General features: G+C 38.8%; 1 protein-coding gene across 50 annotated transcripts in view; it reads right to left on the bottom strand.

The window, feature by feature from the left end:
- Nucleotides 1-23829, bottom strand: part of HDAC9 (histone deacetylase 9) — a 659964-nt gene that overhangs the window by 69298 nt on the left and 566837 nt on the right. For all 50 annotated transcript variants that reach the window (XM_089315332.1, XM_070059608.2, XM_089315314.1 and 47 more), the window contains 2 exons: nt 23550-23676; nt 20256-20377 (listed from right to left, as the gene is read on the bottom strand). In XM_089315332.1, coding sequence (XP_089171458.1) covers nt 20256-20377; nt 23550-23676 — 249 coding nt within the window. The remainder of the gene's footprint in view (nt 1-20255; nt 20378-23549; nt 23677-23829) is intronic.

Here is a 23829-nt window from a genome sequence, read left to right as displayed (position 1 = left end):
GATGCTGGTTGGAATGCCCACGTTCCATATCAGAGTGCCTGGGTTCAAGTCTTGGCTCCGCTCGGGAGTCCAGCTTTCTGCTAAGTCAGACCCTTCGAGGCAGCAGGTGATGCTCGAGATACCGGGTTCCTGCCATCCATGTGGGAGACCTGGGTTGAGTTCCTGGCTCCCAAGCACTGGGCAGGGAATCAACAGATGGGAACTCTTTCTATCTGCTTCTCTCTGCCTTTTTTCCGCCTGTCTCACGAATAAGTAAAATAAAATATAGTAGAAGTAGAGTTAAAATATGCATTTCAGAATAAGACATTGAAAATTTACACTGAAAAAAAAAACATTTTAATGTTGCCTCTTAGCTATATTCTTCAAATGGTTTGAAACTTTGCTTTTACTCAAGAAAATTTATAATCTGAAAATGTGAAACACGAGTGCCTTAAGAAGTAAAGTGGTTTAAACGCTCAGTTACATTAATTTTCACATAACCTATCAGGAACCTCCTACATGCACCTCACTAGGAAGAATGCAAACTCCTTAATGACAAGAATCTTTTTGAGGGGCCAGCTCTGTGGCATAGTGGGTTACAGCCCCCGTCTGAAGCGCCTGCATCCCATATGAGCATCAGTTTGAATCCTGGCTGCTCCACTTCCAATCCAAATCCCTGGTAATGGCCTGGGAAAGCAGCAGAGGATGGTCCAAGTCCTTGGGCCCCTGCCCCATGTGGGAGACTTGGAAGAAGCTCCTGGCTCCTGGCTTTGAATCAGCTCAGCTCCAGCCATTGCAGCCATTTCAGGAGTGGATGGAAGACCTCTCACTGTCTATACCTCTCTCTGTAACTTTGTTTTTCAAATAAATAAAATAAATCATTTTTTTTAAAAAAAGAACCCTTTTTATTCATAGTGGTTTTCTTAGCATTCAGGAACAGGCCCTGCACAAAGTGTAGTTTGCTAAATAAGGAATGGAGACATTATAAGCATTCTCATCATAGACATTTTACCATCTTTAGCTGGGAAGAACAGGAATAACATTAAGAAACTCGGTGTCTAATCACTGACATATAATTGCCAGCTTTTATAGCAAAAATTACATTGATTTGAGAATACAAATAGGGGAAGAGTCAAAAAAGCTTTTATGAAACATGATTTTTGAATGTATCTTCTATGTGAATAGGCAGAAAAGAATGGGGGAATCAATACTAATACTGAAATAAAAATAAAACAGCTTTATGAAAGAAAACTTTGGTGGGCATAAAGAAAAATAAGGACACTTGATGATAAATCTTGCATGCACCACACCTGTTACTACGTGCTGCCTTAAATACTAAGAATGTTCTTGAGCAAGCAGAGGGCAGTTATCCTGCTCACCCCCCCACACACACATAAACAGACACAGACACACACATGCACACACACGCACATACACACAGACACACCCTAAATATCTTTGCCATGCAGTATACTTTCAGTTCATAGTAACTGGGTGAGAGGATACAAATTCAATTATAAATAGCTCATCCTTTATCTTGTATCATCTTCTACTCTATCAGATATGTCTAGAGACATTTATGTGCATATGTTTACATGGAATATTTCTCCACAGCTTCAATCTTAGTAGCTGTGAACACTACAGATGAGAAGTCATTTTTCAATCATCCTCAGGGTTATATAACAGATGGCTAAATGCTACTAAAGTCTTAGTTATTACTTTTTGCCAATTTCTCATTCTGGCCTCATCTAAACTGTCCTGCTAATTGGACATTTGACAGGGAGCAAAATCTATGTCCTCTGAGTTTGCTAGAGTTGGCAATTATGACGATTTGAGATGCAGTCACATAGCAGCATGGTCCTTTATTCCCTTTACATTCTTCAAATCATCAGTATTTTCTTATCCTCTTCATGAAACTGGATGCCACATTTCTTACTTACATTTGTCTGCAATTTGGGGAATAATGTGGTCAAGTTTCATTGAGTTGAGTAATCTGAAATCCAGAAGTATTGTATGCAGAAGCATCCCAGTTAGTAATGGATTAGTGACAGAGTGAAGGACTCAAGACTGCTTTTGCCACCTAAATTCTTCTATAACTTCATTATGTGGCTACAACTAATAATCCAAACCACTAACACCATTCCCAGTGACACACACTGGCGATGTGTAATGAGATTGTCCTATGACCCATGCTGCACTAGGTTTTATCTTTATTGTCTAGAAACCCAGAAAGAAATATTTCCCACACTTGACATGGAGGAAAATTGAGACTAACACGTGCAGCAGTCACCCAGCTCCAGATAATGGTGCCAAGCTGGAATTCTCAGTCATATTCCAAGGCCAACCATTGAGACTGTTTTCTATACTTTGTCTCTCTGGGCTACAGTATCTTTTTCACACTAGTTTCCCCTCTAAATGACTAGAGCTAGATTTCCAAGTTCCTACATGGCTATTATCCACTGACACCAGTTCTTAGTCCCAGCTACTTACCAAATCACTCATGCAATCTTTACAGCTAGGTTCTCATTTACTGAACTGTGAAACTTAAGCATTTTGTTCACTGATTCTAACCTCATCATATTTAACTTACGAATCAAAAATTCTCAAGAACTACATGTTGTTTGTTATGATTTTAATATGAAAAAATACACATCATACATTTTTATTCTTACTAGTCTGTAATAGGAAGTAAATCAATAGGAACATGCACAATTACCTCATATACCACTGCAAACAAAACCAAATGGCACTGTGGCATAGCGTATGAAGCTGCCGCCTGTGGTGCCAGCATCCCATGTGGGTGCTGGTTCATGTCCCAGCTGCTCCACTTCCGATCCAGCTCTCTGCTGTGGCCTGGGAAGGCGGTGGAGGATGGCTTGGGTCCTTGGGCCCCTGCACCTGAACAGCAGATCTGGACAAGAGTTCCTGGCTCCTGGCTTCAGATCAGTGCAGCCCCGGCCATTGTAGCCAGCAGGAGAGTAAACCAGCAGATGGAGGACCACCCCCCCCCCTTTCTCTTTCTCTTTCTCTTTCTCTCTTTCTCTCTCTCTTTGCCTCTCCTTCTCTCATTGTGTACTCTAACTTTCAAATAAATAAATAAATCTTCCAAAAGCACTATCGAACTAGTCGTGTCATTCATTAAACCCATTCAGATTTCAGATGTTTTCTAAAAAGTGAGCATCTTTTAATCAATGAGTTATTTTAAAACTGCTTATTTTCATTATCTAAATGCTTAACTATCAAAAAGTCTGTTCAGCAAGTAAATTACCTAGTAAATAGTTAAGTAATATTTTAAATAAAGTAATTTTTCTCTAAGGTTTTTATTTATTTTATTTAAGAGGAACAGGGAGACAGAGAAAAAGAGAGAGGAAGAGAGATCAATTTCGATTGGATGGTTCACTCCTCAAATGCCCACAACAGCTGGGCCTGAGCCAGGCTGAAATCAGGAGCCACAAACTCAAACCAGATCGCCTACCTGGGTTTAGGGGACCCATCTACTGGAGCTATTTTCTGCTGCTTCCAACGTGTGAATTAGCAGGAAGTTGGAATCAGGACCAGAGGTGTGAGTTGAACCCAGGCATTCCACCATGGGATGCCAGCACGCCAAATAGCACCTTAACCACACCAAATAGCAAACACTGCCTCCAAATCAAATTTTTAAAAAGAAGCTAAAATTTCTAATTTTAGAGGACCAAAGATTTATTTGATTTTTCTTAACTTATCAAATCTCCAGTGTTTGATATTATAAGAAAGGTAAGACAAATATAAACTAGAAATCTTTACAATTCCAAAGTATTGTTTACAGTACTATTTATAGTCTGTTCTAATTCTGTATTTTATCAAACTTATTTTAAAGTAACAAAAAGCAATGTAGTAAAGAGGATGATGACACATAAAAGAGAGCTTAGAATTTAAAAAAAAAATCATGGACTAAAGCATTATGCAAAAGAGTTTAGCAATAAAGTATGGCATTTCTTCCAAAATGTAGAAAAATCTTCTCAGCCTCCTATCCCAGTTATTTTAAAGATATATTTACTTACTTATTTATTTATTTTTATTTATTCATTTAAAAGGCAGAGCACAACAGAGAAAGAGAGCTGGAGAGGGAGAGAGAGGGAGAGAGATGGATCGTCCTTCCTCTGGTTTAACTCCCCAAGTGGACCCAATAGACAGGTTGGGGAAGGCATTAGCCAGGAACCAGGAGCCAGGAACTCCATCCTGGTCTTCCACACGTAACAGGGGCCCAAGCACTTGAGTCATCATCCAGTGGCTCCCAGGATGTACCAGCAGGAAGCTGGATCAGAAGTGGAGGAGGGGGCTGGCCTGAGAAAGTAGAAGATGCCCCAAATCCTTGGGCTCCCTGCACCCAGGTGGGAAACTCAGAAGAAGCTCCTGGCTCCTGGCTTCAGATCAGCTCAGCAGCCATTCCTGCCAATTGGGAAGTGAACCAGCAGATGGAAGACCTCTCTCTGTCTCTCTCTCTCTCTCTCTTTCTTACTGCCTCTGCCTCGTTGTAACTCTGCTTTCAAATAAATAAATAAATCTTCAAAAAAAGAAGTGGAGGAGCCAGGACTTGAACAGGCACTCTCATTTTGGATATGTGTGTTCCAAGCAGACACTCAACCTGCTGCACCATAATACTGATCCCAATATGTCTCAGTTTTTAGCACAGAGACTTGTTAATTATGATCAGACGGAAGAGAAATAATCTCAGTCACTGATGTTCATTTTTAAAAAAGCTACAACCATTTATTTCTAAAACTAATATCCTTAAATATGAAAAGATCATGTCAAAGAACTGAACATCTGGGTTTTTAAAAATCTATTTTCATCATGTTCTGTGTTTAAAAGTTGGCATCACATTTCTGGTTTTACCCCCAATATGTAAAGACCTTAAAAATCTTCACTCCCATCCTCATCACAAGTAAGATGTTAAGCAATCAAAAATCAAAATGGGTTTGATTTCTTAAACCCATCAGAGAATAAGGACTCTAGGCAGGGGGTCACCATGAAACTGGGGAGCCGGGAAAATACCAACAAAAGTCACCACTGAGATTAGCTTACAGAAATGGAACTGCTAAGTTACTGGACTCAGTAACTGGCAGGAACACTTAAAACAGGCATTCTGATGGATTCCTGGTGGCAGAAACTGCGGGAGGCTGAGTGCAGATTAGCTTACACATTAAAATCTCTAGGGGACGGACTTGCAGGGGACCCTGCACTTCCACGGGTTTGACTTTCAGGAACCCAAGGGGGTTTTCTCAGTGAAGATTGGAGTACACAAATCTTCTCTTGATTAAGTGATGGTAGGGAGTACAGGTGGGAGAGAAAGCAGAAAAATAGCCATTTCAAAACATGCTCAGGAGAAGAGTAACAACTTTGAAATATATCCAAAACATTCTTCTTAACAACAGTCACAGGTTCCATTACAACAGCGGTAGAGTAGAACTGACAGACCTGACAGACACGGCCTACTTAAGAAGTAGTTCTTAGGGAAACCCCAAACAGAGGAAACCAATAAACAAACTGAACCTTATGACATCTGCAGTAACAGCAAGTGTTAAATAGAGGCTGGCTGCAGCTAGATGGCTCAAGCTAGATTAACAAAAAGAAAACCCACACCAAAAGATCAACATTAAGGCCTCACAACAAAAATGGTAATTACTCACTCCCCATTTTCCTATATATCATGTTTGGCTTTTAATAAAACATTGTAAAGCAAGATAGGAAATGAAGTCTAAAGAGACAAAGCATGTCTCAGCCAGATTCAAATATGACACAGATTTTAGAACTATGAGATAGCAAACTTTAACTATAAGTTAATGGCTCTAATGGAAAAAGTGGACAATATGGGTAATGTATGCAAAAACACAAAAACTCTAGGAAAGAAGGAAAAGGAAATGCAAGAAATAGAAATCATAGTAACAGAAATAAAGAACATCTTTAATAGACTCATCAGTAGACTGCACATGGCTGAGGGAAGAACCACAGTGGCAAAATAAAATCTTTAATTATATTTATCTGAGACACACAGAGAAAGGAGCAGACAAACACAAATGCCTGAAAAGGCCAGGCCTGGGTTAGGGCCAAAGCCAGGGTAACTGGGAGCCCAATTCAGGTCTCCCACATGGGAGGCAGGAACCCAATTATTTGAGCCATCACCACTGCTTTGCAGGGTGTGCATGGTGGGATGCTGGAGTCAGTAGACAGAACCAACAATCAAACCTGGGCAATTTAATGGTGAAGACACAGGCATCTGAACCTCCAGGCTAATACCAGTCCCTATTTTTCTTATTAATTGATCCAATGGGTAATTGTTCAAAATAACCACAGCAACAATACATAGGGTGACTGTAGCTAACGGAAAAATGACAGGAAGATGATAAAGCATGAAAGTGTGGAATTAGGATGTATAGAGTTGCAAAGTACCTGGATTACTTAGAAAGTGATATACTGTTATTTGAAGGTTTGTAGATTTGCTGTATAGGAAGGCACACTTCAAACTCTAGGGAAACCACTAAAAGAAATTTAAAGGGGTATAATTTATATGCTAAGACAGTAGAAAGTTGGAATAATATAAAATTCCCCATGACAGAAAAGGCAGAAAGAAAGGATTATTTTTTAAAAGTCAGTATAACAAACAAAAATAATTACAAACATAGCAGATATTAATCTAATTATATCATTTGTTACTTTAAAGGTGAATGCTGTAAATACACTAACTATAAGAAACTATCAGAGGCAGATTTAGAGCACTGACCGTATATATTAGAAGAGAATTAGAAATATCTATATTTCCATCTTATAAAAAGAGGGGAAGAAAAAAATACAAACTGAAAGCAGGCAGAGGAAAAAATGAAAATGAATGGAAAAGTAATAAAATCAGGAAACAATGACTTGATCAGCCCTTGTCCTGACTGTCAAGGAACAGCTTACTAATTTTATTCCTTTTAGTATTTTTTTGTTCTACTTAATACCATTGGTTGAACGCTTTAATTAACACACAATTATTCTTAGGTGTTTAAATTTAACTGAAAAGTGATCCCTGTTAAATATAAGAGAGGGAGGAGATGTACAGTTCGGCACATGCTCATTCAGACTTACCCCTAATGGTAGAGCTAGAAACGTGACATAGGATTTCTTTTTTTTTTTTTCAGTCTGCTCAAACTTTTATTTAATGAATATAAATTTCCAAAGTACAGCTTATGGATTACAATGGCTTCCCCCCCATAACGTCCCTCCCACCTGCAACCCTCCCCGTTCCTACTCCCTCTTCCCCTTCCATTCACATCAAGATTCATTTTCAATTCTCTTTATATACAGAAAATCAGTTTAGCATACATTAAGTAAAGATTTCAACAGTTTGCTCCCACGCAGAAACATAAAGTGAAAAATACTGTTTGAGTACTAGTTATAGCATTAAATCTCAATGTACAGCACATTAAGGACAGAGCTCCTACATGAGGAGTAAGTGCACAGTGACTCCTGTTGTTGACTTTACAAATTGACACTCTTGTTTATGGTCTCAGTAATCACCCTAGGCTCTTATCATGAGTTGCCAAGGCTATGGAAGCCCCCTGAGTTCACCAACTCTGATCATATTTAGACAAGGCCATGGTCAAAGTAGAAGTTCTTTCCTCCCTTCAGAGAAAGGTACCTCCTTCTTTGATGACCCGTTCTTTCCACTGGGATCTCACTCGCGGAGATGTTTCATTTAGGTGTTTTTTTTTGTTTTGTTTTGTTTTTTTTTTTTTTTAAGAGTGTCTTGGCTTTCCATGCCTGAAATACTCTCATGGGCTTTTCTGCCAGATCCACATGCTTTAAGGGCTGATTCTGAGGCCAGAGTGCTGTTTAGGACATCTGCCATTCTATGGGTCTGCTGTGTATCTCACTTCCCATGTTGGATCGTTCTCTCCCTTTTTGATTCTATCAGCTAGTATTTGCAGACACTAGTCTTGTTTATGTGATCCCTTTGGTTCTTAGTCCTATCATTATGATCAATTGTGAACAGAAATTGATCACTGGGACTAGTGAGATGGCATTGGTACATGCCACCTCGATGGGATTGAATTGGAATCCCCTGGTATGTTTCTAACTCTACTGTTTGAGGTAAGTCAGCTTGAGCATGTCCTGAGTTGCACATCTCTTCCCTCTCTTATTCCCACTCTTATATTTAACAGTGATCACTTTTCAGTTAAGTTTCAGCACTTAAGAAGAATTGTGTATTGATTACAGTATTCAACCAACAGTATTAAGTAAAACAAACAAACAAAATACTAAGAGGGATAACATATTAAGTTGTTCATTAACAGTCAGTGTGAGGGCTGATCAAGTCACCATTTCTCATAGTGTTCATTTCACTTTAACAGGTTTCCTTTTTGGTGCTCAGTTAGTTGTCATCTATCAGGGAGAACAAGTGGTATTTGTCCCTTTGGGATTGGCTTATTTCACTCAGCATAATGTTTTCCAAATTCCTAACAGGGATCACTTTTCAGTTAAAATTTAAACACCTAAGAATAATTGTGTGTTAATTACAGAGTTCAACCAATGGTACTAGAACAAAAGTCAATTTGATTAAGGTGGCATGTACCAATGCCATCTTACTAATCAAAGTGATCAATTTAAGTTCATAATTGATCACAAAGATAAGATAGGATTAAATGTCAAAGGGATCACATAAACAAGACTAGTGTCTGCTAATAATAACTGATAGAATTAAAAATCAGAGATCGATCCAACATGGGAAGTGACTCATAGAATGGCAGATGCCCTAAACAGCACTCTGGCCTCAGAATCAGCCCTTAAGGCATGCAGATATGGCTAAAAAGCCCATGAGAGTTTCTTAGGCATGAAAAGCCAAGACAATGTGGCAAAAAAAAATGACCTAAATGAAAGATCTCTGTAAGTGAGATCCCAGTGAAAAGAACGGGCCATCAAAGAAGGAGGTACCTTTCTCTGAAGGGAGGAGAGAACTTCCACTTGGATTATGGCCTTGTCTAAGGTCGGAGTATGTGAACTCAAGAGGCTTCCATAGCCTTGGCAACTTATGACAAGAGCCTCGGGTGATTACTGATGTCATAAATAAGAGTGTCAATTGTTAAATCAACAATGGGAGTCATTGTGCACTTACTCCCCGTGTAGGATCTCTGTCCTTAATGTATTGTACTATGCAAATTAATGGTAAAATGAGTATTCAAACAGTATTTTATACTTTGTGTATCTGTGTGGGTGCAAACTGTTGAAATCTTTACTTAGTATATACTAAGTTGATCTTCTGTATATAAAAATAGTTAAAAATGAATCTTAATGAGGGATGGGATGGGAGAGGGAGTGGGAGATGGGGTGGCTGTGGGTGGGAGGATGGTTATGGGGGGAAAAACTGCTATAATCCAAAAGTTGTACTTTGGAAATTTATATTTATTAAATAAAAGTTTTAAAAAAAGAATTGTATCTATAAATCATACTGAATCTGTTAAACACTTAATAAAAATTAAAATTAAAAACTAAAAAATAAAAAAACTACACGGAGAAAGGGGAGAATTGTTCAATAAACCTCATTGAGGAAAAAAACAGGAAATAATAGGGAAAATCAACAAAAGTAAAAACTGAGTATTTGAAAATATCAATTGATAAAACTAAATTGAGACTAATTGAGGAAAAACGTGGAAAACACAAATTACTGCCATCATAAATGAAAGAAAGGTTACAGTTTTTGTCACTGTAGGATAAGAAAACAGTATTATGAATAACACTGGTCTTAGGAGCTTGAAAACTGAGATGAAATGGACCAGTTCTTTGAAAAACACAAAATACTAAACTACAAAGAAAAACAGGTAATCTAACTAATTCTATATCTACTGAAAGAAATTGAATCAATAACTAATAATCTTCCAAAAAAAAAAATACCAGGTCCAAGCAGCTCACTGGTGAATTTTATCCAAAATTTAAGGACACAATGTCAATACTCTATTACCTGGTACTGGAAAAGAGGAGAAGGAATCTCCTGAGAAGGGCATGGCCATACTACCAAATCAGACAGAGACATTATAGAAATTAATGGACATGGATTCCTTCTTCAATATTATCAAGTCAAATCCAAAAATGGATTAAAAAGCATCATATAACACAAGCAATCTGCATTTATTCCAGTTATATGAGGTTCATTCAACATTTAAGATCACATCAACCAGATTAAAAAAAAAAAAGAAAGATTATATGAAAAAAGCCATTGATATAAAAAATGCATTTCACAAAATCCTATGTCAATTAATGATAACCTTCAGGGAACTGGAAATAGAGGGAATTCCACAATCTAATGAAGAACAGAGACACAAAGTTTATAGCTAACATACTTAATGCTGAAAAACAAAATACTTTCTCCTTATGATGGACAACAAAGCAAGAATGTCCTCCCTCACATCTCTTCATTGACATCACTTTGAATCTTAGCTCGTGCAATAAGACATGAAAAGGAATTAAAGGTATACGGGTTGGTAATGAAGAAATAAAACTAATGATTTTTGTTCACAGATGACATGATTGCCTATGTAGAAAATCCCAAAGAACCAACAGGAACAAAAGTACCTCTGGAATTGATAAGGTATTACAGCAAACTTGCAAGACATAAGATTAATATTCCAAAGTCAACCGCTTTGTTGTATATCAACAATGAAACACTACAACATGAAATTAAAAGCATACTATTTACATTAATTCCAAAAAATAAGATGGATGAGTAGCAATTTAAAAGATTAAGAACAAGATCTATATGAGGTCAACTAGAAAACTTTGTGAGGAAAATAATTTGTGAGGAAAATAAAAGAAGATCTAAATTTTAAACATTAATCACTCATGTTCATGGGTAGAACAACAATGCTTAAATAGAAACTCTTTCAAACTTGATCAACAGATACAATATATTCTGAGTCAAAATATTCATATTTATTTGGTGGGTATCAAGGCATACTAAAGGTTTATATGGAAATGCAAAAGATGCATATTAGCCAACACAATATTGAAGAAGAACAGTTGGAGGAATGATGCAACCTGACTTTAAAATTACTACAAAGCCATAATAATCAAGGCAGTGTGGAATTTACAGTAAACAGATCAATGGAAAAGAACAAGGAGTCCAGAATAGCCCCACACAAATACAGGGAGTTGACCTTTAAAAGAGCAAAGACAGAAAGGATGACAGTCTCTCCAATAACTGTAGGCATCCAAATGTGAAACAACAAATCTGGACAAAGACTTTATATCTTTCATTAGAATTAATTCATGTAAAATGTAAAACTATACAGCTTCTAGAAGAAAACAGGATAAAATCAAAGTGACCTTGTGTTTTGCAATGAGCTATTGGATATAAAGTTAAAAGTGTGATTCATGAGAGAGAATACTCATACATGAAACTTTAAGACACCAGTAAGAGGCCAGCAGCTCTGTGACACTGGCACCAGTCAGAGCCAGCAGCCCTGTGACACCGGCATCCTATATGGGCACCGGTTTGAGTCCTGGCTGCTCCACTTCCAATCCAGCCCCCTGCTAATGTGCGTGGGAAACCAGTGGAAGATGGATCAGGTGCTTGGGCCCCTGTCACATACATGGGAGACCCAGAAGAAGCTCCTGGCTCCTGGCTTTGGCCTGCCCAGCCCTGGCCACTTTGGGAGTGAAACAGCAGATGCAAAATCAATCACTCTCTCTCTCTTTCTTCCTCCCACCTTCCCTCCTCACCTCTTCAACTAGGCCTTTCAAATAAATAAACACATCTTTCTTTAAAAAATCTTTTTTAAAATAAAATTATTTATTTAAAAATGTCATTTAAAAGAGATGTATTTCTTTTATTTGAAAGGCAGAGTTACAGAGAGAGAGAAGGAGAGACAAAGAGAGAAATCTTCCATCCACTGGTTCACTCACCAAAGGGCTGCAAACAACCCAACAACTGGGGCTAGGTCAGGCCAAAGCTAACAGCCAGGAGCTTCTTCCATGCCTCCCACATGGGTGTAGGGGCCCAAGGACTTGGGCCACCCTCCACTGCTTTCCCAAGTATATTAGCAGGGAGCTGGATCAGAAGTGGAGCAGCTGGGACTCAAACCAGCACTCATATGGGATGCTGGCGCTACAGGTTGTGGCTTAACCTGCTGTGCCCTAGCACTGGCCCTAATAATTATTTTTAACCAAAAAGACACAGATCAAAGAATTAAATAACAAATCGCACATACTGGGTGAAAAATATTTACAAACTACATATTTAGTGTGTATCCAAAATACCCAAAGAACTCCTAAAACTCAAGAATAAGAAAACAAGCAATGCAATGAAAAATGTGTAAAATGCATAAACACTTCACCAAAAAAGACATACAGAAAGCAAATGATTATATGAAAAGATGCTGAGCACCACATGTCATTAAAGAATTTTAAATTAAACCTATAATGACAAACCACTATTAGATGGCTTTTAAAAAATCAAAACTGAGAACCACAGGTGATCACTGAGGTCATAAATAAGAGTGTTAATTGTTAAATTAACAACCGAAGTCACTGTGCACTTACTCCCCATATAAGACCTCTGTCCTTAATGAGATATACTATGAGAATTAACAGCCAAACTTGTTCTCAAACAGTACTTTTTACATTGTGTGTGTGTGTGTGTGTGTGTAAACTGTTGAAATCTTTTCTTAGTATAGAGTTGGTCTTCTGTATATAAAGTTAATTAAAAATTAATTTTAAAGAACAGGATGGGAGAGGGAGTAGGAGGTGGGACAGGAGTTGGGGAGGGAGGGTGGGTATGGGGGGGAAAACACTAGATTCCTAAAGTTGTACCTATGAACACTGTATTTATTAAATAAAAGATTTTTTAAAAATGGAAATTGAAGTTGGCAAATGCTGGCAAGTGTGTGGAACAATAGGAACTCTGATTCATGGCTGGTGGGCATGCAAAATGGGAAGAGAAAGACAAAGTTGGCAGTTTTCTATGAAACTAACCACATTCTTTACCATAGGATCCAGCTCAAGTATTTACCCAATTGATTATGTACACCTGGATGTTTATAGCAGTTTTATTAATAATCATCAAAATTTGAAAGCAACCAAAATATTCTTCAATCGGCAGACTGATTAGAAAAAAAAATCTTAGCCCGCGCCGCGGCTCACTAGGCTAATCCTCTGCCTTGCGGCGCCGGCACACCGGGTTCTAGTCCCGGTCAGGGCGCCGGATTCTGTCCCAGTTGCCCCTCTTCCAGGCCAGCTCTCTGCTGTGGCCAGGGAGTGCAGGGGAGGATGGCCCAAGTGCTTGGGCCCTGCACCCGCATGGGAGACCAGGAGAAGCACCTGGCTCCTGGCTTTGGATCAGCGCGGTGCACTGGCCGCAGCGGCCATTGGAGGGCGAACCAATGGCAAAGGAAGACCTTTCTCTCTGTCTCTCTCTCTCTCACTGTCCACTCTGCCTGTCAAAAAAAAAAAAAAAATCCTGCGATTTATCCACAAAATAGAATATTACTTGGCAATAAAAATAAAGAAGCTTCAAGTCACAAAAAGAAATATAAAATGCACACTGCCAAGTAAAAGAAGCCAGTCTGAAAAGACTACATACTCTATGGTTCCACTTCATGACATTCTGTGGAAGGTAAAACTATGCAGACAAATTAGTGGTTATCAGAGGTCGAGTGGAGGCAGGGATGGGTAGGTTACACACAGGGAATTTTGGAGGTAGTGAAACTATCCTGTAATGTATTGTAATGGTAATTCCAAGACATGACATTAAATATTTGTTAAACCTTAAACTATGGATGTGTTTATAATAATGTTTCAACAGAGGTATAAAAACTGGAGCAATTTTAACACAGTAATGCAAGACATGAACAAAAGCCGAAAACTGGGTGGGCATTGGTCTCAGCAGTTAAGCCACTCCTTGGTATGCCTGCATTGCATGTCTGAGTGCCTGGGTTCAAGGCATTGCTCTACTGCTGATCCAGCTTCCTGCCAACACACACCCTGGGCAGCAGCAGGTGATGCTTAAAGTATTTGTCACCTACATGCCCCAGCTGTTGTGGGCATTTAGGGAATGAAGTGGTGGATGGAAGTTTTCTCTCTGTCACTCTGCCTTTTAATTACATAAATGGATAAAATTTTAAAAGTAGAAAACCAGAGAGTGGTATGAGGTGGCAATACAGTAATATCTGCCTAATTTTTTTTTGAAATCTAAAACTGTTCAAAATGTAACATCTGTTTAGCTGAACATGAAATATTATTTAAACATTAAATAAACACCTGTTTATTTAAAACTGAAATCACAAGAAGAAATTCAAACTCAGTTTGGGCTTGATTACTATGGAGCATCAATTATACTTCATCATATGGTAAAGCTCAGAGACAAGCCTGCACCTCTTCTGGGCACCATACTGGCCTCTGAAATGCCAGGGAATGTACAAAATGAACCAATGCCTTTATTCTCACTTTGACATCAGCCTTGTGAGTTGCACATGGCTTATAAAGATAATATCACTTTTTCTTCCACTTAGTGCTTTCTCAATGAAGGCAAGAGGACTGCAAGATCTTGACGAGACCTCCTACAAGATAAAGGACTTGGAGTTAACCTTAAGAAAGTAAATGAGACTTAATTCTTCATCAGCCACAAGCATAATGTCAAGATTAAGAACTCAGGCTGGGGGCCAGTACTGTAGCACAGTGGGTTAAAGTCCCAGCCTGCAGCACTGGCATCCCATATGGATGCCGGTTTGAGTCCCAGCTGCTCCTCTTCTGATCCAGCTCTCTACTGTGGCCTGGGAAAGCAGTAGAAGATGGCCCAACTCCTTGGGCCCCTGCACCTGCGTGGGAAGAAGCTCCTGGCTCCTGGCTTTGGATAAGCTCAGCTCTGGCCATTGCAGTCATTTGGGGAGTGAACCAGCAGAATGGAAGATCTCTCTCCCTCTCTTAGCTCTACTTCTCTCTGTAACTCCTCTTTCAAATAAATAAAATAATTCTTAAAAAAAAAAAAGAACTCAGGCTGGCATTGTGGTGCAGCAGGTAAAGCCACTGCCTGCAACCCTGGCATCCCATATGAGTGACAATTCTTGTGCCAGCTGCTCCCTTCCAATCCATCTCCCTGCTACTGCCCCAGGAAAAACAGCAGATCATGGCCAAGGTGTTTAGGTGCCTGCCACCCATGTGGGAGACCTGGATGGGGCTCATGGCTGCTGATTTCAGCCTGGCCCAACCATGGCTAATCCAGTCACCTGGGGAGTAAACCAGGTGGCTGTCCCTCTCTCTCTCTTTCTCTCTCTCTATCTGTAATTCTTTCAAATAAATTAATAAATCTTTAAAACAACAAAGATTAAGAACTTAATAAATATTAAGGATTCTTCCCAGTGCTGTATAGGCAATACTTAATTGAATCCTCAAAAGAATTGCATATCAAGTGCAATCATTATCCTCACTTTACAGCTGTGGGAATCATGCTCTAAAGAGGGCAAATTAATGACTCATGACTGAGGACCCAGATTTCAACTTAGTGTGTGTGAACTGAAAGCCTGTGTTATAGCACCACACTACCTCTCAACACGGAGAACACTTGTGTCAAATTCACAGTGAGAAACACACTTCAATCCTTTCAAGCAAAATTAGTCACACTGATGTGGCTAAGACAGAATATAAAGATATGTCAAAGCATTCCCGTGTTTGTCAATTTGTAATATTTTTTTAAATTAATAGCAGTCATTCATTTGATGTCATTTTATTCGAAACACAAAAAGATAGCAAGAGACAGACAGAGTTTTTCCATCCACTAGTTCACTCCCCAAATCCCCACAGCAGCTGCGGTTGGGCCAGGCCAAAGCCAGGAGCCAGGAACTCAATTTGGATCTCCCATGAGACTAGCAGGAACCCATGTACTTAACCTACGTACCAGCTGCCTCCTAGGGTGTATGCTTGCAAGAAGATGGGGCTGGGAATATAGTCAAAATTCAAACCCAGGCACTCAGATATGGGATGTGGACCAAGCAGCATCTGAACCCCTGGAATAATATTTTAGGCAAATGTTTATATAAGCGTAAGTGCTATCTTTCTGCTCTCTTTATAGAAATGTGTGGATTTTCACCTGGGTATGTGTGTATGTAACAGACACAGATGGAGGCAGTTTTTTTTTTTTTTTTTTTTTTATCTCTGTGTCTTAATTTTGTATTATAGCAACCTGAACAGGTCACCAAGGTACCACAACATAACGGCCATTCTGAAGGGAGAGTCATAAGCTATATATCTCATCTCTGCTTTCTTTCCAATTTACTCAGTGTGGAAAATGACATTGGCCTTCCAAACCCTTAACTTATTTTTGGACCCTTTCCATCTCTGAGTCTTATTCCAGTGCTGTTGACCATTAAAATGAATATTTCAGTGGGGCTGGAACAGTCTCATTAGCCCAAGCCAACCTTTATATGGCTTGTGCACTTTTAGAGGTTAATCTAGCAAGCCAACTCACTGTGTTCAGAAGTATTTAATGGAAAGACTGTAACATTCAAAGAAAGGCAAAGTTCACTGGGTAAAACCTCAATAATATAATAGAGCATAAAACCTCTAGAAAATTTTTTCATACCATTTTATGAAACATGTGCACACACTCACTGGAGCAGAATCCATTTCAAATGATTCTGAAGGTCAGTTCAAAGTCACCACATCAGCAACAACTGTGAGAAATCTATGCTATTTCAATGCTGTCTAACCCAGAAGCTTCCTCTCCCTGGATTATAGTTCCTAATCAGGCCAACACTGTACTACACAAGGGGAAAAAAATGTCACCTACTACAGACATGGCACTATTTTCAGTCAAAATATAAAATTCGGTAAAATATTCCAAATTTCCACATCAACACATCCTTGCCTTAAGAAGCAAAAGAAATCACAGAGTGGCAATCTAGAAGGAAGTGGTACTTTAAGTGTGGACAATAATGTGAAACTTAAAAACAATTACCCAGTTCTCAACTTCAAGACCCGTGATAGAAAGACCAGTTGTTAGAGGAGGAGCAAACTGACACTCAGTTACTACATTCAAAAAGAGAGTGAATTAGGAAGAGCCAATTCTAAGCGTTATTCTGATGCTTCTCAAAAGCCCACATTCTAGGAGCAACCCGGCTTTCCTACGGGGAAGGAAGTAAAGGTCCACTTTGCATGGCAAAGGTCAGCTGTCTGCAGGCAGAGGAGCCTCTGTAGTTGACTGTTCCTGGGTAGGTGCTGTCTGGAAAGGTCCCCAGAGGTCAGGACAGGTTCCAAACTGGGCTCAGTGCTTCAGGGAAGTCCCTGGGGCGGCCTTAATCAACTTAAGATCTTTGGGACTTTTCTTCCCCTGGTTCCAGTTTTACTTTCTTACATCTTGCTAAGTACATATTAGCAATTCAGTATGGATATAGATACAAAAGAAATTAAATGTGGTTAGGATTATATGCAGATCAAAAGATATAATCCACTCATCTAAACCTGTGATGGAGTTCTATGCAACGCAAGTTAAAAACAGAGGTTGCAAATCTGGCTCCAACAGAAAAAGATGACTCTAACAGCTGTTCTGGTATTTACACTCTGGGATCAGTGTCGCTACTTGAGTTTTTATTTACCGTAGTGCATGATCAATGACACTACTCTAGATTTTATTTACTATGGTGCAGCTTTACACAACAGCTATCTTCAACAGTGGCCCTAATCATCACGTATGTCTTATAATGGTAAAACTTCATGGTTTACTTTCTTTGTAATGACTGTTGAGTTACCGAAATGTAACAAAGACAGAAGCAAAAATTATTATTTGACAACCTATCAATGCTCCTCTATATAATGTAAATACATGTCAAAATTTTCTCACAATGGAACTGAAAATATGCCAAGTAGATTATATTTCTATAAGTTGGAAGACTTTCACCTATTTATAATTAACGAAGGGGATCTCTAAATGTCTCATATAGAGTATAGGAAACATCTGTATTTAATTATATCGTACTTTTCTTAAACAGACAATGAGAATTGAATTAAGGAATATTTTGAAACCCCTATAGAGATATTAAAGTATTAACGGCTGTTCAAGAACTTTATCGCTACAAAGCTTGAAAATGTTTGGTTTTACAGATCAACAGCCTGACACTTCATAAATATCAGATTTTCAATATAAAAGGAAGCAACCTGACATACTGGACAAATACAGAAAATACACTGCTGGGAAAGACCAATGCTTTTCACTATATATAGATATCACATAAACAGGCACAGAAGTATCCGGGATATTTGCACAAAGGGGATAAAGGTTTGAAACGTATATCCAGAGCAGGACTTCTCTTTGAATTTTGTTGCAGATTGAGAATTTCCAGTAGCAACTTGTGATTCCTTCTTGACCAAGGCAAAACTCTAAGCTTGTCCTCATGGAAACCATGGGACACCAAGTATAGTTTTTTAGTACTGGTCCTTACATATTGAGAAACAGTTCAGATTTTCTTTCTGGATGCAAAGGGCTCTCAAATGCCACCTCTTTTCAAAGTCAGCATCAGCTCTGTCAGTTTTCCATCTCTCAGTGGTAAGAATCTATTCAAAGGCTTTGTGCTCAGCAGGACACAAATCCTGCCCTGTGAATGTAACTGAATCACTCATCAGCAACCTCCTACCATAAGAGGACTCAGTATTTTCTTTCCTTTTAGAGACTCCTTGGATTCTTGCATGCCAGTCACTGCCCCGAGGCCTGAGGCAATACTCACATAATCTCTGTCAATAGCTCCCACACATGCCATTGGCACAACCAAATGTCAAGGCTGTAGATGAAAGTCCCACGTTCTAAAACTCATGTCCTTTATGGGTCAATTTTCATAAACTATACTCCCTGTTTCAGAAGTGGATAGAGGCCCACTCTGCTTTCGTTCTTTTATCCCAGAGTTTATTTATAAGAAAGGCAATCTGCCTTGTAGATCACAGTGTGAAATTCTGGTGCAAGATGTAAAACTCAGTTCTTGCCTTTGCATAGGTTACTCTTAAAGTATTGTACTACATCTATCATTTTAGAGCTAAAATGCAAAAATCTTTAGGCTACTATACAAAAAAAGGCATTGATCACTTAGTAATGTTTAAGCATCCTTTTTGTGGTATCTGGTGTGATATAGGCTAAGTGGTAGATAATAAATTCTTATTCATGACTGATTTTATTTTTAAGCTTTCATGATGCTACAAGCCAATTATATGAGAGAAAGTAGCTTCAGCATGTGTTTTTACAATGCATATCAATTTTAATTACTCAAAATTGCTTGGGAAAAGGAATGTAAGTATCGAAATTATTTTTTGTTCTGTGTATTTCATATACAAATTATATAGACCTAAACTTTGAGGAAACATGAAACCATCTTCTACGAACACTTTTTCAGATCAGTGGGGACCATAAAAGTTTTTTAAAAAAACTGTCTCTAAAGGACTACATTTGGCAAACGTTGTAAGATTTAGAACAGAATGTCACAAAAACTATGTAAAATAGCTAAAGTTTATATATATATATATATATGTATGTATGTTATAGTAGTTAGAACATTTAACATTAAATACACATGTATCAGAGAGTGTAGGAAGGAGAAGATAGGAAAACAAAAACAGGCCTGAGTCAGTTCAGGGCTGCTGACTAAACTGCAAATACAAGCTTCATTGTCCCAGTTCTGCTCATCAATTTTTAACACAAGTGCATGGGGTTTTTAGGTACAAATCTTCACTCTGAGTTCTCTGGAATCTGTGAGATGTTAGGCAAGTCACTTCCTCAGATGTAGCCTGGGCCTTACCTGTTTTTATCAGATAAACAATTACAGTGTAGGATTTTAAGACACTTGTCAGGGTGTAAAAAGTTTATTATTCCCACTTTTTGTAATAAATGGTTGAGACTCGGCAAAAAAAATGCATAATGGGAGGAAATTATAGAGGCCTTGACTAATGGAGTAAAGTTTCTGCAAAATCAAAAATCTAATTTTCTTCAATGTACCCTGTATTGCTAATAGGAAAATAATTGGGCTCAAATCCAAATACAATAAACTTGCAAATTTAAAAAACAGATATTCTGATTATATAGTAGATCAACTGATACAGGAATTAGCAGGAGTGTGTGTGTGTGTGTGTGTGTGTGCACTCACAGGTACATGCTTATCTGCATGTTTCTGCAGCAGGCAGGGAGGGGTAAAATGTGTATGATTGACATCCTTTGATTTTCTTTTAGGGGTGCAGGAAAATGAAGCTACACACATGCTACACAAGAGCAGGTGAGGTTCTTGTTAAAAGCAACTTACCAGTTTTTCGAAGGGGGAAATCATCCTTGGTATCCTGTGCCCCTGGTAATGTGTATTTGTAGGATGGCGACGTCCCGCTAAGGGGTGGAGAGCTTTGATCCAATGACGTGTGGTGGGCAGCCCTGCAAGAGGCAAAGAAGGTTTACTATTGGCTCTGGCATTTTCCAGCGGGCGGGTCAGCAATAATCAGTTGCACATGCTGGACACGTGCCTCAGCTGTGTTTATGTTCTCCGTGTACACAAACCACAGCCTCGCGTGCCCATGTACACTGCAGCAATATGTGATGGAAAGACACACGGACTGGTCATACAGGCCCATAGAAACGTTTGTTCACTCACTAAAAGAATTTACCAGCAGCCCGAGCTTTTGACAATCTGAGATTATTGGGTTCTGTTTCCTTAAAAGGCACAATAGCAAAAAGGCATCATGGTGCTCACAGTCAAGGACTTCCTCTTTAAGAAATGCTAAGAAGTACAGACAAGGACACGAGGTCAGCTTTTATACTGAAAACACAATACTGCACCAGCAGGGTCGGATCTCCTGACTTCTATAGCAGTTCCAAAGGTATAGAGTTGGACTCTTCTCCTATATGGAAGTTTTTTTTTTTTTTCTCCTAAATGGGAGGGTTTTACAACTATTTTCTCTGTCTTGGGTAAATATAGTTAGAGCTACAGTGGTGTTACCACAGCATAGCTTCTAGGTCTGAATGTAGATCACCCAGTGAAAGTAAACATCTACAATTATTATGTATGTTGCAAAGAATGGACAGGACATGGTGCTACCACCACCATAATTGTTTTTCCCACTGTCACTTATTAGACTCATATATTCTCAAAAATTATCTGGTTTATATTTTATCTAGCTACGTCCAGCCAAAGCGGCATTAAATTCAGATTCCATAAATCGGTGATTTATAGCTTTCCGGAGTTTCGCCATACTCAAGTTCAGTTCCTTCCAAACAAAAAAGGATCTCTAAGTAACATCTAAGAGTTGTGTGTGATATGAGGATAATTCACAAGTTCATGGAAAAATTCAATTAAAATATAAGCTTATTTTGGTGCAAAATTTCTTTAACATCCATACATACTTTTCTCATAACATGAAGTTCCAAGATCTTCTTGAAGGCCATTCACAGAGATGAGTTTCACAATATTATCCATTAAAATAAATGTATCTTTTAATTCCATTTTTCATAAACTTTTAAAAGTATTCTCATATACCCAGCAGAATAGCTAAAGAACTTTCAGCTAAAGAACTGCTTGCATGTAGCAGTCTCTCATTACAATATGACATAATCTTTTCTTAAAACAGACTTTCTTTTTGAAGGAGTAATCAATTAGTAATAATTATGTATGTAATTTTAGGTAACAAAATGCTGTTGGCTAAAATATTTTGTGAATTAATTGAACGTTTAAAAATTTCCCTCAGAGATTGGTTTCTTGAATCAGCCCATATGCACAATAGAAATTATGTAAATAGTTTTTAAAGTACTTATAAAACATTCTGGGATCTGCTGGTTATACTGTTTTGGATGAAGAGAAGGGGAGACACCCACAAAATATGCTTGCAAATACAGTAACTCTTGATCTAGAACTCCTGGCTCTTGTGAGGCTGACAATTTCAATCCAACAGAATTAAGTATTTATTTCCTATATTGATGATGTGACTGGCATATTTAAAAAATATATAATTATAAAAGCCTATGTTGGGGGCTGGCGCCGTGGCTCACTTGGCTAATCCTCCGCCTGAGGCACCAGCATCCCATATGGGCACCGGGTTCTAGTCTTGGCTGCTCCTCTTCCAGTCCAGCTTCTGCTGTGGCCTGGGAGGGCAGTGGAGGATGGCCCAAGTGCTTGGGCCCTGCACCCACGTGGGAGACCAGGAGGAAGTACCTGGCTCCTGGCTTCGGATTAGTACAGTGCAAGGGCCGTAGCAGCCATTTGGGGGATGAACCAACGGAAGGAATACCTTTCTCTCTGTTTCTCTCATTGTCTGTAACTCTACCTCTCAAATAAATAAATAAAATCTTCAAAATAAAAAAAAAATCCTGTGTTCATTCAGTAAATACATTTATGAGAGAAATTAAACTATTAATTGCTAGCCCATTATCCAAATAAGATTAGCCAATTAGCTCTTTGCTCCAATTAAAAGAAAAAACGTGACATTCTTTATATTTTTTACAACAAATTGTGTACTGCATAACACATCTTTAGGGGACTTATTTACAAAATTGTAGTGCTACAGTTTGTTGTATCATTGTTGTCAGCTTGTGCGACACAGCCAAATTAGTTTTTTCTTGCGTGAGAAGAAATGAGGTGAGCTGGGCAGGGGTAAACTCCCTTCTCTTCCCTTTCTTTCCCTCTTTATCTTTCATCCTTTCTTTCTTTGTTTTCTTCAGCTGAGGCAAATATCTTCCACATTTTAAAACTATCTCTGACTAGGGTAGGCACTGTGGCACATGGAAAGGCTGCCACCTGGGAGACCCACATCTTGCGATTGGATTCCTGCCTCTGCTTCCCATACAGTTTCCTGCCAATGCGCACCCTGGCAGGCTTTAGCAAAGGGCTCACATGTTTCCATTCCTATCACCCGCATGACAGATACGGATGCAGTGCTGGCTCCTGGCTTTGACCAGCAACTAGAACATCTTGCCATTCTCTCTGGCTTCCTCCCTCTCACTCCTCTCTCGGTTGCCCTGCCTTTCAAATACATAAAAATAAACAAATCAGTTTTATAGAGTTCTGACCTTTTTACATCTAGCTAAGTTAAAAAAAAAAAAAAAAAGCCTGCAAAATCTTCACCGATTACTGTACAGATACTACATCTGAGAACAGAAAAATGTAAAATGCAAGTTAATTTCTACATCCCATCCCCTATAACCATTACTCATTCAACAAAGAATACATCCAAGGCGCTTGAAAAATCTCAGGAAAAATAAGATTGGAAATTAAGTTTCATTTTGCTGCAATAAAAAAAAAAAAATGGAAACCACGTATAGTTTTTCTATACTATTACGTTCCATGAACTTTGTGAAGGCTTCTCGCGTAGGTCCTTGCTCTTCAGAGCTCAGTACTAACACTGATTAAGCACAGCTGTGCATGATGGCCTTCACCATATTATTTCTAGGGGGCAGGTCTGACCAGTATGCTTCTTCTACAGAGAAGGAAACCCATCCTTAGAGACTCAAAAGAAACTTGCCCAGGGCCACTGAGCTACAGCAGACCCAGGATTTATGCCTAGGTTGGAGAAAGCCACTACCCCTTCGAGTGAATACTGCCAAGCACTCAACATACGTGTACCACAGCTTGGGATGGCGGCTCACGGAATGATTTTTGCCATTAGCTGGAGTGTCTTTTGTTGCTGATTTACTCAACAGGAATTCTTGAAGCTTCTGTTTTACTTCTGTGCTTGCCACTGCCCCTGAAACACACACAGAGACACAGAAACAGATGCGGATTGTGAGTCCAGTCCTCTCCTGCCTTGGCATATTTAACAAGATGAAGAAGCAACATCACTGCTCACAGCATAGAAAGTTTCCTATGAAAAGAAAAACCAGAGTCTAGCCAGGCTTTA

Source organism: Oryctolagus cuniculus, chromosome 16 (assembly GCF_051225735.1).
Source record: "Oryctolagus cuniculus isolate XC-2025 breed Fujian yellow rabbit chromosome 16, ASM5122573v1, whole genome shotgun sequence".
NCBI classification, from domain to species: Eukaryota; Metazoa; Chordata; class Mammalia; order Lagomorpha; family Leporidae; genus Oryctolagus; species Oryctolagus cuniculus.
This window is presented reverse-complemented; position numbering and strand designations above follow the sequence as displayed.